The 13,088-nt window shown below is 48.3% G+C and overlaps 1 protein-coding gene across 30 annotated transcripts in view; it reads right to left on the reverse strand.

Moving 5' to 3' along the window:
- MAPK8IP3 (mitogen-activated protein kinase 8 interacting protein 3) overlaps positions 1-10,405 on the reverse strand; it is a 71,062-nt gene extending 60,657 nt beyond the window's left edge. For 22 of the 30 annotated variants that reach the window (XM_048066811.2, XM_048066758.2, XM_048066747.2 and 19 more), the window contains exon 1: positions 9,971-10,405. In XM_048066811.2, the coding sequence (XP_047922768.2) occupies positions 9,971-10,288 (318 nt within the window). In that variant the 5' untranslated portion in view covers positions 10,289-10,405. The remainder of the gene's footprint in view (positions 1-9,970) is intronic. The other 8 variants (XM_048066846.2, XM_048066837.2, XM_048066826.2 and 5 more) reach the window with 1 other exon arrangement.
- Between the last annotated feature and the right edge of the window lie 2,683 nt (positions 10,406-13,088).

A 13,088-nucleotide genomic window follows, 5' to 3' on the forward strand; every position in this document is an offset into this window, starting at 1 on the left:
CATACATTGACCTGCTGAAATCTCTGTTTAAAACAACGAATACTAGGAAGGTAAGATTGCTTTCACCCTCCTCTGTACTCTGCACAGGGCAAGTACTGCCCTCTACAAACGGTGACTCTGTACGGCGCAGAGCAGCCCCATGGACTATCAGAAGAGCCCACAGCCCGTCGCTTTGAAGACTGCAGCAGAAGAGGACGTGGCAAATATAATTTTAAAGAGTAAAACCTCACTGGATTCCAGGAGAGACACAATCTGGTTGAAAATCATTTTTTAATAAGATTCCCAAGGAAATTAATGCAATTAAATATAGGGAAATATTCTTTCTCTGGGGTTTGTTAAAACCCAGCACACAAAACAATACACCCATTGACTATTCTCGGGATAAGCCATGTGCACATTTTTCCGTTCCTTTTACTGGAATTAGCAGCCATACCAGAGACATCATGATGCTGGTGAATTGGATCCTCTCTCTTCAGGTGACTGAGAGGCCCCATGATTTATTATTCCTGCTGACTTTTAAAACCCTTCAGTAACTTCATCTGAAAAATGAGTCAGTTTTTATTCCTACAACCTGTATTTATAGAAACATACAAAAACATTTTGGTCATGTCTTATTTTTCCTGCACTCACTGTTCTGCAGAGCTTTTAATCCTTAAAGGCGCTTTTAACTTTCTTTTCCATTCTGCCCAAATGTATTACAACACATTTTATTTTCCCCATGGCTTTTTTGATGCAGTATTTTCTAGAAATACCAGAAATGTCAATACCTTTTTTTCCTCTCTATATTCTTAAAAGAGTTACTGGATATCTCAGAGGCTATGCATTGACTTTTTCATTAAATTTTAAGACTGTACAAGGTTTTAGATTTTTAAGTAAAAGCACTTTCTCTTTGAAATGTCAATTCAACATTGAAACCACTTAGTCATTAACAAATATCCAGCAATCTGCTTTGGGAATTTTGAGAAGGGCAGATTTTTTCTTGAAACTCTTTCCAGAATAACTGTATCATTTCACACTGAGAGAAAAAAAAAAAAAAACTAACCAAGACAGTTACACTGAGCACAGACCTAAAGAAGAAGTTTAACTGAGCTTGGAGGACTGGTCTAAGCTATACCAAAAAATCTACTTTCCTCCATCTCCTCTCAGGAATTTGCTGGAACTGCTCCATGCTAAAGCTCTGTTGACAAACTTTTAATTACGACCAATTTCTAAATCCACATCACATCTCACTTCCTCAGCTTTCACTCTTGCTCAGCTCTTTTGGCTCGAGACGCCCACCTTTTCCTAACTCTCCATCCAGGACTATGCCACCCTGGCCAGGCAGGAATCATGTTTTTAGTGGCAATACAAAATAACTGACTTTAAGGAAAGTAATCATGTATCTCTGGGTAGTAAACTAGGAAGCAAAAGAAGGTACAAGACCAATTTTATTGTCACTACGCAGGGCATCTTTAAAGGGATTCCTGGATTTGTTACTGCTGTTTGGGCTTAGTTCAGAGAAACTGAAAGATTAAGTCTTCTCAGGCCTGTCCTGCTCCCTCTGGATGGCACCCTTCCTTCCGGCGTGTCCGACCCCACCACACAGCTTGGTGTCATTGGCAAACTTGCCAAGGGTGTACTCAATTTCACTCTCCACGTCACCGACAAAGACGTTCAACAGCGCCGGTCCCAGTACTGACCCCTGAGGAACACCACTCGTCACTGGTCTCCACCTGGACACTGAAGCCCTTGACCGCAACTCTCTGGGTGCGACCACCCAGCCAACTCCTTACCCACCGAGCGGTCCGTCCGTCACATCCATCTCTCTCCAATTTTCAGACAAGGATATCATGCAGGACGGTGTCAAGTGCTTTGCACAAGTCCAGGCAGATGACGCCAGCTGCTCTTCTCCTAGCCAACAATGCTCTAATCCCATCGCAGTAGGCTACCAGATCTGCCAAGGCACTGTTTGCCCCTAGTGAAGCCATGCTGACTGCCACCAGTCACCTCCTTATTTGCCATGGGCCTCCACACAGTTTCCAGGACGATCTGCTCCATGATCTTGCCAGGCACACAGGTGACACTGACTGGCCTGTAGTTCCCCAGCTCTTCCTTTCTTCCCTTTTAAATAGGGGCGTTAGGTTTCCCCTCTTCCACTCAGTGGGAACTTCACCAGACTGACACAACTTCTCAAATATGATTGATAATGGCTTAGCAACTTCATCTGCCTGTTCCCTCAGGACCCTCGGACGCATCTCATCAGGTCCCATGGACCTGTGCACCTTCAGGTTCCTTAGATGGTCTTAGATTTGGTCCAACCATCACCCTACTACCAATGTCACCCACTAGACCATGTCCCTAAGCACCAGGTCCAACACTTCCTTGAACACCCCCCCAGGGATGGTGACTCCACCACCTTCCTGGGCAACCCATTCCAATGCCTGACTGCTCTTTCTGAGGAGGAATGTCTCCTCATTTCCAACCTGAACCTCCCCTAGCACAACTTGAGGCCATTCCCTCTCACCTTATCACTAGTTACCTGTGAGAAGAGGCCAACCCCCAGCTCCCCACACCTTCAAGTACCTGTAGAGAGCAATGAGGTCTCCCCTGAGCCTCCTCTTCTCCAGACCAAACACCCCCAGTTCCCTCAGCCGCTCCTCACAGGACTTGTGTTCCAAGCCCTTCACCAGTTTTGTTGCCCTTCTCTGGACATGCTCCAGGGCCTCGATGTCCTTCTTGTAGTGAGGGGCCCAAAACTGCACACAGTACTCGAGGTGCGGCCTCACCAGAGCAGAGCACGGGGGGACAATCACCTTCCTGGTCCTGCTGGCTGCACTATTCCTGATACAAGCCAGGATGCCATTGGCCTTCTTGGCCACCTGGGCACGCTGCCGGCTCATGTTCAGGCAAGCATCAATCAGCACCCCCGGATCCTTTTCCTCTGCAGAGCTTTCCAGTCACTCTCCCCCCAAGCTGCATAGGGTTGTTGTGGCCAAAGTGCAAGACCCAGCACTTGGCCTTGTTGAACCTCATCCCATTGGCCTCTGCCCATCAACCCATCCTGTGCAGGTCCCTCTGCAGGGCCTTTCTACCCTCTGGCAGATTGACACTTCCCACCAACTTGGTGCTGTCTGCAAACTTACTATGAAGCTGACTTACTGGCTGGAGTGGCTGAAATTCCTTTGTCCTGCTCTTCAGGTGCTCTCCTGCTTACCCTTGAGACTTTTCCAGGCGTTGGGCATCTATCACTGACACCAGCATCAAACTGGGAGGAGCGCGATGTATTGGGGTTCCCCTCTCCCAGCAACCCTGGTTTAAAGCCCTCAAATTGATCTTTAAAACAAGTAACAGCTCATATTGCTTGCTCAGAATAATTTTACTTGAAAAGTAATTTTAATAACATGCTGCTATTTATGAACATTAATAAATGTCATAACCTTAAGTGACAGAAAGAGGATGAAGGATCTATGTTTATATGGAGGATCTATGTTTGGATATAGTATGTTTTTTCCCCTCAAAGATTACTGAGAATCAAGTAAGCTTCCCGCAGGGCAAAGACTAACAGGCATTGCATTTTGAAAGCCTGATTCCTAAAAAAAAAAATTGATTCAGAAATACGTACCTCATGGTCAGGTGCTATTGCTTGTCACTGTTCTGACAATCTTCTTAGGATTAATCAAACTTGTAAACTGAAGAGTCTCCAAATGCATTTCATCTAATCAGTGTAGAATTCACATAACACATTACAAAGTATTAGAATAACTGTTTTTTAATAAGTACTGTTCCAGCAACCGTTTGTCAGCTATGAACACCTCTAATATGCTAAATATATATATAGTTTTTGCATAGAAGAAACATTCTGTATGAAAACATGTTATGGGGGAAAGACCAAAAAAGGTGAGGGAAGGGCATGCTACTTCTGTGTTTACAGAAGTAATACTTCGGAGTTAGGCAGAGGAAAAATACATCTTATATTTTAGCTTTTAATCAGCATTTGATCCACTTGATATTTACATAGCTCATCCAGTATAAAACAATCACCCACAAACTTAAGAACAGACTCTCCTGTGTACCCCCAACAAAACCCCTCCAAGAGATTATAAAATAAATAATCTCATTTGTAGTTACTATTTGACTATATTTGCTTGAATGTCTCTGCTGGCAAACTCTTATTCTTAAATCCTCTGGTACCTGTACGTCAGACTTAAGCTTGGCTCGTCACCAGAATGACATCTCTCTCCTTCATCACAAAACCAGAGCCAAGTGGTCTGCCACCGAGAAGGATCCCCCAGCAGATGAGGTCCCAGGACCAGCACATTGTGTATTTATCAAGATGCTGCACTGCTGTCAGCCTGGCTTTAGTTCACTCTGTCATCCCAGATCCACAATCTGTCAAGTGTCTGCTGCTATTTCTGATCAAGTGACACCCAAACAGGGAAGTAAATAAGGGCAGACTGCCGCCCGTAATGTTAAAATCACACTGCAGGAGATGGAAAAGTGGTCATTGCTTCCTTTCCTCCTCCTGCCCTTCCTCAGCCTGACACGGTGGAAGACCTGCCTGCAGAAGTTTAAGAGCAATCTAAAAGTACAGCAAATAGTTCTTCAGCGCAAGGAGGTAATTCTCAACCCTCATGTCTGACTAGAGCAGAGATACCATTTATTTGTTTCCCAGTGAACATCCCTAATTCATCTTATAAATACTTCATCCCTTCCCTGTACCATTATCATCTGCATTAACGTTAATCACAGTCCTGCAGCTAGTGACAGGTAACACAAAATCACATCTTTGGCTTACAATCCTACTTGGTTTTATTGCCACAATTTTCTGTAAGGAAAGTATGTTCAGAATCAAAAGACTTCCAACTTGCACACAGCGGACGTGCTGACGGAGGGCCGAATCAGAGACGAGGTTATCACTATTGCTCCGGATGGCTTGTAAGAAGAGTTTACCACGTAAGAAAGAAAGGAGAAAAATGAGAACTTACAACCAATGCTTGCCTACTTAGGTATGAATCTGGAACACCGTTCTCCAGAAACAATTTTTGTTGTTGCTTATTTTAAATATATGGAGTTAATTTTATCATCTTCAGTGTTCTGTTTTAATCATAAGTTTCAACACTGTATTAAATTCTTAATCATGTTCAGCTCCTAACCCTGACAAGACACAAATATGAGAAACGATTATTAATACCCCAATGATTTAAGGTTTGCCTCACCCAGAAGAGGTGATCACTTGACAGATGCTCACACTTGCATTGCCTTTTACTTTTGAACAGTTAAATGGATATCTTTTGGAATCATGTAACAAGAGGGGAGGTAAGTGTCGTAACTGAAATCTAGTATTACCCAGCTCAGTAGAAAACCATCATTACAATCTTACAGTATTTTTCAAGATAACAAAGAAACTAGTTTCTTTGGGTTCAACATCTTTTGTAAATCAACACAACAATAGAGGTGGATTTGAGCTAAATTGGAAGAACGCTATAGATACATACAGATACAGAACGTTGCAGATTCTGCTGCTCATTCTGTTACCAAAATCTGATGCTGCCCACATGCATTGGGAACGGAAGAGCAAGAGTTTGAAAAATATAAAGACAGATCTTGAACATGGCTGGTTGTGAAGTTAGTCTGCATTTCATGCTTGCCAGTTGCTTTCAACTACATTTAGTGAAAAGCATCCAAGTGATAAGCAAAGCCTTTCTTTCTCTGACATCTGTTATTCCTGAATGCTTTTCCCCTTTTGACACTATGAGGTCACCATCAGGCTGCAGGATCTCCCATTAACCAGCTATCCGTGAGTTCCGATTTCAGGGTATGGAAATAGGAAGTGCCTTCCCAGATTGCCATCGTTCCAGAAACAGAAAACACAAGGCAGAAAGGGAGAAAGCGTTCACAGTGGAGAACAACAGAAGTTTGAGCTGAGCACAGAGCCTCACTTTCATCACCTTACCTCACCACCTTGTTAATTAGCCACAGAGGGAGGGATCACATTTAAAGCATCCCTTCAATGGGGCTGAGGGCAGTTCTCAGTTTTCCAGTTGCTTAAGATGCAGACACAAGCTAGTGACCTTGCAATACTGCCACCCAGTTGAAGAGTTCTTTAAATACCTCACATCCCGCAGAAACCTGTGGAAACCACAGCACACAGCTCTCCAAGGATCACTTTTCGCCAAAGCAATGATTTTCTAACAAAACACCAAAGGCATCTCCAACTATTTCATAAATACAAAATACTGGTAAGCGAAATGGTTTTATTGTAAAACAACAGTGCAAACAGCAAACCATCAGTAGGAACTGATGGCCACGGCAACATGCTGTCGGAATACAGGGAGGTTGCTTTTCTTCGGAAGTGGGATAGTGACACTCGCGTATCTCCTCCAAGTTCCACAGCAACGATGCCATCAAAGCACTTTCACAGTCTCAGTCAGGTCTGACTGGACACTGACAGCAAGAGAAGCCTTTGCCAGCTGCAGCATGGCAGGCTGCTGTAACAAACACACCACTGCCCGTCTCCTCATTCCTGGAGCTGAACAGAGGCCCAGGGACTGACTCAGGCAGCACCAATGCATCACGCCTAGAAACAGACCTGCTACCACAGGGGGAAAATTTATTTACAGATCATAGCCACATTTACCGAGACCAAGGTTTCTTTAACCATTTTCCAATGCTCCCAGGCACCGGAGTGCCCCCATGCAGAGCACTGACTACAAAAGCCATTTATTAGGGGGTCAGACCTACTAAGCAGCACCAGGGACTTCTTTTTACACCACGCATACGTGCATGGCAAATGAACATTCATTTAAAAAAATTCTAACAAGGATTAACTCATGCTGCAAATCGTCAATTGGCTTTGCTACTAACTCACTTTTTGTTCACCTGGACAGCCACTACCTTTCCCTTGCAGTACGTAAAATCACACTGGAAGCGGTTTTCATGCAATGAGATGTCTGCAGACCAGTGCCACACCTGACAGCGATCCTCATCACTCTTCTGCACTCCAGGAAGCAATGCTAATGTACAATGACCAGCCCTGCACTTCACATCTTACAGGCTGTGAAAGCTTTTACATGCATTAACACTTGCCCAGTCATTTAAGAGTTACACTCCACACGACTGATGATCTCTGCAGAAGCCTGTACTTAGGGCACACAGAAAAGAAGTTTACATAAAACAGAATGTCTCATTAAAGATGGACTCATTAAAACTTGTTTTCCTTGTGGTTTTTTTGCTGGTGTCCCCTAGACCCTTCCTCGTCCCTGTTGGAACTCAGCCCCCTCCTGAGCAGACACCAGGCAAGAGACAACATTTGCCAAGACTGGATGGGAGCCCTGTAAGGGTGGAGAGCTCTGCCGGCCTCTTCTGCAGGTGGGGCCTTCAAAGGCCTTTTGGAGAAAGGCCAAGTGATTTTCACAAGAAAAAGATACCGATCCTTTTTGTTTTCCCCAAATATTGCTGAAAGTGGTTAGCGCCTTCCTGTGTTACTGGGGTAACTGCCTAATACCACTCACATAAACTTCATCGTAAAAAAAAAATCACAGACTTACAAAATGGTTTGGGTTGGAAGGGACCTTAAAGATCACCCAGCTCCAACCCCCTGCCATGGGCAGGGGCACCTCCCGCCAGACCAGGTCCCAAAGCCCCATCCAACCCGCCCCTGAACAATGCCATGGATGGGGCAACCACAACATCTCCAGGCAACCTGTCCCAGTGCCTCTCCACTCTCTGAGTGAAGAATTACTTCCTCATATCTAATCTAAACCTACCCTCTTTTAGTTTAAAGCCAGTACCCCTTGTCCTATTGCTACGATCCCTGACAAAGCGTCCCCCCGCAGCTCTCCTGTAGCCCCCTTTAGGCACTGAAATGTGCAGGGATAATGTAGAAGGAGAACACTCACTTGTTCTCATAAGAAGTACATTATCTATTCATTGTTTTTTTTTTTTTGGTAAAAAGACTCTACAGGCACTTTTTTGCTGACTTCAGTTCAACTGTGCATAAGGATGACAGAATACTTTTTAAATCTCAACAAATGGTATTCTGCTCTGGTTCCAGAGCATCCTTGCAGGGACTGTAACTGTTGTCACTACATTTTCTTCCAGGGACTTGGTACACATGAAGAACACGCATCCTGTATCCATTAAGCTGAGAGCAGAAATCTATCCAAGTCCAAAGATGCAAGATCATCCCAAATGGGCTGTTCCATTTCCCATACGAAGTCCCCCCCCCCCCCCCCAAATATTGCACTTTCAAATATTTTTGTTTCTCAGAGGCTGCAAAATACTGGCTCTGTGGAATATTTAATAAGTCCCAAGTACTCAGTCACTTTTAAATCCTTACATGCTTTCATAAGAACTTTAAAGATTGTTTATTGATTTTATTAATTAAAATATCAGTCCATTAATACATAATTAAAATAAGGAGTAAAACTTTACTTGTCTGGTTCTAGCTTTTGGCATTGGTAACGGACCATGAGTGTCCCCCTCATCTTTATGTTAGCAAGATTCTTGCAAGTCATTATTAAGCAACAAAAACACTTCTATGGCGTTTTACACAGTTCTGGAGTTCAGAAGCTATTTCATTAATTACCTCTCAGCAAATCAGAATATGATTCATAGTGATGACTACTGAAGCTGAAATCTTTTGCTCGTACTTTAAAAGACGGCAAAAGATGACTTTGTAACTAGTTTTTTAGAGAAGTGTAAATGATATGGCAGGTGACGGACTTTTTCTACCACCAGTGCTTTAACCCACCTCACAGACTATTACTATTACTTCAGCAGGCTAAATAGCACACCTAGGGCTGGCAGACCTCACTTACGGCCAACAAGATGCTCTTGATTTCAGCAGAGACAGGCACACGTGTAGCGAGGGGAGACAGTGCAAGTCATCTCCCCTCTCTCTTTTGTCTACGGCTGAGTCTTTGCAGACCAAGGATTTGTTGCCTTCCATCAGAGGGGGTCGTTCTCCCCACCATCCACTTTGCAACCCCCTTGCCTGGCTGAGCACGGTGCTCACGGAAGGTAAACCTGTGCTCCAGGGAACTGCATCTTCTAACTCGGAAAACTATTTTTTTCCAAGGTATGGTTTTGGTTAAAAAAAAAAAAAGTTTCAAAAATCTGATCTTTAAATATAATTTTTGCTCCAAATAGCTTACTGCTGGCATTGAAAGGGATGTTTGTCTGCACTAGACCACTAAAGTGAGACAGGCCACCATTTTCACATCAGCTTAACCATGGGTCAAGAAATTAACAAGAACAATTTTTTTTTTAAACCACAAACTAGCACTAGGAATTTCAAGTCACCTAGCTGCTGTTGGTACTCTAGAGTGAATTCTTCACATTCACGGAACTGCAGCTATTTTTGATTCATTTTCCTTCCCCCTTTCGAGCGGGCGGCTCGGCAGCACCAGTCCCTGCCTCCTTGGCTCCAGGCGCACGGTGATGCAGGAGAAAAAGAGCCCGGCTGTGCGCGCAGCCGACGCCAGCCCGGCGGCGGAGCCATGGCCATTTTCTCGCCGACGCTCCCCGGGCGAGGCAAGGGGGCACCCCGCGGGCGGGCGGGCGGAGCTGCCCGGCACCACCGGGGCACAGCGGGCCGCGTTCGCCCTGGCCGGCCCCCGCCGGCCCTTCTAGAAGGCACCGCAGGCCGCTCCGTTCCGCTCCCCCTCACGGCCCCGGCCTCCCCCCTCCGTGGATGCGCGGCCCCGCCCGGCTCCAGCGGCGCTCCCCCGCCGGCCGCCGCCTCACGGGAGGTCCGCCGGGGCCCCTCAGCCCGCCGGGGTCCCTCAGCCCGCCGGCCGTGACGGGCCCGGCCCCTCGAGCTCCGCCCCCCGCGGCGGAGGCCCCAAATGGGCGCTGGATGCCCGGCGGCGGGGCCGAGCGGGGGCCGGGGAGGCCGAGGCGGCGGCGCGGCGCGGGGCGGGGCCGGGCCGGGCCGGGCCCGTTAGGCCGAGCCCGGCGGCGGGGGGGGGGCCGGCGGGGCCGCGCTCACCTCCTCGGCCTGCTTGCGCAGCGCCTTCTCCCGCTCGTACTGCGTGAGGAGCTGCTCGTTGTCCTCCCGCAGCAGCTCCAGCTCCACCTCGTGCTCCTGGTTGTCGGTCAGCACCGAGTCCAGGTTCTCCAGCACCGTCACCACCAGCGGCATCAGCTCCTTCACCACCTCCTCATCGTAGCAGTGGATGAGCCGCTCGAACTCGCGGTAGATGCTGTTGGCCAGGCCCGAGACCCGCTCCGACATCACCGAGCCCGAGCAGTAGTCGTCGCCCGGGTACCCCCCGACGCCGCCATCGTCCAGCTGGATCTCCAGCATCCTGCCGGCCTGCGAGCGCCGCGCCGCGCCCTGCCCTGCCCCGCTCCGCTCCGCTCCGCCGCTGCCGAGGCCGCCGCCGGGCTCCGCTCCTCCGCCGCTGCCGGCCGCCAATGGGCGCGAGGCCCCTCCCCGCCGCGTCACGGGGCGCGGAGGCCGCCCGGCACCGCGCGGCACGGCGCAGCCGCGGGGCGGGAGGGGGCGCGTGGCGGTGACCCCGAGCGAGGCGACCTCCGCTTGCTGAGGGGCCGGCGTGAGCCGCGGGGGCCGCCACGGCCTCGGGCGAAACGCAGCGGCCTCGGGTGTGCTGCGGGGTCAGCCCCGAGCCGTGCACCCAGCCCTGTCCTGGTCCCGTCGGTTTTCCCTCACTGGCACCCAAACCACGTCTTCTTCTCCTGATCTGGGCCCCAGGGCTGAATGATTTCAGGGCGAGCAGTTGTCCTAGGCCTGGACACGTTAACAAGCCAAAGACTGGAAAGGCTTCTAAATAAATGCTGTGGAGGCCACAAACTACTCGATTCTTCCTGATTTACACTTTAGGCTCTCCATCATCTAGCACAGATGTAAGCTGTGTTACCTGATCTGTCTGCTGTTCAGTGTGAGGTATGATTAAGGAGGAATCCTGGAGGAAGGGAGCATCTTCCAGACTAAAGAGTGTTAGAATCTAATTGTGCAACCCAATTATTAATGCACAACTTCCAAACGCAAGTTTCTTCCTTGTGTCCATGAAAATCAGGGCACTCCTTTACCTCCATACATGGTAGTTGTTTTAATTTAGGTACTCAGTTATATTTCCCCAGGTGAGGTAGCTGGAGCTTCTACAGTGAAAGGAGACAAGGACCTATTCAGACAGGAATACTGTCTTGTGGCACCATCAGAGATTGTGCTGTCATGTCCCTGGGGGGCTCGCTGCCCATTCAAGGGTCTCAAATTACTCCCCACCAACAGAAGAAACTTCCTACAGGCAATTTACAAATTAGGGCTACAAAGGTGATTAGGGGACTGGAGCACCTGTTGTATGAGGACAGGCTGAGACAACTGGGCCTTTTTAGCCTGGAAAAGAAAAATGAGAGGAGACCTCAGCAGTGTATATAAATATCTGAGGGGAGGGTGTCAAGAGGATGGAACGAGGCTTTTTTAAGTTGTCCCCAGCGACAGAATCACAGATCATCTAGGTTTGAAGAGACCTCCAAGATCACCTAGTCCAACCTCTGACCTAACACTAACAAGTCCTCCACTAAACCATATCACTAAGCTCTACATCTAAACGTCTCTTAAAGACCTCCAGGGATGGTGACTCAACCACTTCCCTGGGCAGCCCATTCCAATGCCTAACAACCCTTTTGGTAAAGAAGTTTTTCCTAATATCCAACCTAAACCTCCCCTGGACCCAACTTTAGCCCATTCCCCCTCGTCCTGTCACCAGGCACGTGGGAGAACAGACCAACCAACTCCCACCCCGCTACAGCCTCCTTTAAGGTATCTGTAGAGTGCGATAAGGTCGCCCCTGAGCCTCCTCTTCTCCAGGCTGAACAAGCCCAGCTCCCTCAGCCGCTCCTCGTAAGACTTGTTCTCCAGACCCCTCACCAGCTTCGTTGCCCTTCTCTGGACTCTCTCGAGCACCTCCACGTCTTTCTTGTAGCGAGGGGCCCAAAACTGAACACAGTACTCGAGGTGCGGCCTCACCAGAGCCGAGTAGAGGGGGACAATCACTTCCCTAGCCCTGCTGGCCACACTGCTTCTTATACAAGCCAGGATGCTGTTGGCCTTCTTGGCCACCTGAGCACACTGCTGGCTCATATTCAGCTGACTATCAACCAGTACTTCCAGGTCCTTCTCTGCCAGGCAGCTTTCCAACCACTCATCTCCCAGCCTGTAGCTCTGCTTGGGGTTGTTACGCCCCAGATGCAGGACCCGGCACTTGGCCTTGTTGAACCTCATACAGTTGGCCTCAGCCCATCGGTCCAACCTATCCAGATCCTCCTGCAGAGCCTTCCTACCCTCGAGCAGATCGACACATGCACCTAACTTGGTGTCATCTGCAAACTTACTGAGGGTGCACTCGATCCCCTCACCCAGATCATCGATAAAGATATTAAAGAGGACCGGCCCCAGCACTGAGCCCTGGGGGACGCCACTAGTGACCAGCCTCCAACTGGATTTGACTCCATTCACCACGCCTCTTTGGGCCCAGCCATCCAGCCAGTTTTTAACCCAACGAAGTGTACACCAGTCCAAGCCACGAGCAGCCAGTTTCTTGAGGAGAATGTTATGGGAAATGGTGTCAAAAGCCTTACTGAAGTCAAGGTAGACCACATCCACAGCCTTTCCCTCATCCACTAAGTGCGTCACTTGGTCATAGAAGGAGATCAGGTTCGTCAAGCACGACCTGCCTTTCATAAACCCATGCTGACTGGGCCTGATCGCCTGGTTGCCCTGCAAGTGCCACGTGATGACACTCAAGATAATCTTGAATCTTGAATCTTGAATAAGAATGAGAGGCAATGGGCACAAACTGAAGCAAAGGAGGTTCCATTTGAATATGAGAGGACACTTCTTTACTGTGAGGGTGACAGAGCACTGGAACAGGCTGCCCAGAGAGGTTGTGGAGTCTCCTTCTCCTGGATTGCTTATGCCCTGCCATGCTGTCCCTCCAACAGATATCTGGGTGGCTGAAGTCCCCCATGAAGGACCAGGGCTTGTGAGTGCAAGGCTGCTTCTATCTGTCTATATAGGTTCGCATTCGCTTGATCTTCTTTATCATGTAGCCCATAGCATACTCCCAATATCATATGTCCAAACT

The sequence above is a fragment of the Anser cygnoides genome, chromosome 15 (assembly GCF_040182565.1).
Source record: "Anser cygnoides isolate HZ-2024a breed goose chromosome 15, Taihu_goose_T2T_genome, whole genome shotgun sequence".
NCBI classification, from domain to species: Eukaryota; Metazoa; Chordata; class Aves; order Anseriformes; family Anatidae; genus Anser; species Anser cygnoides.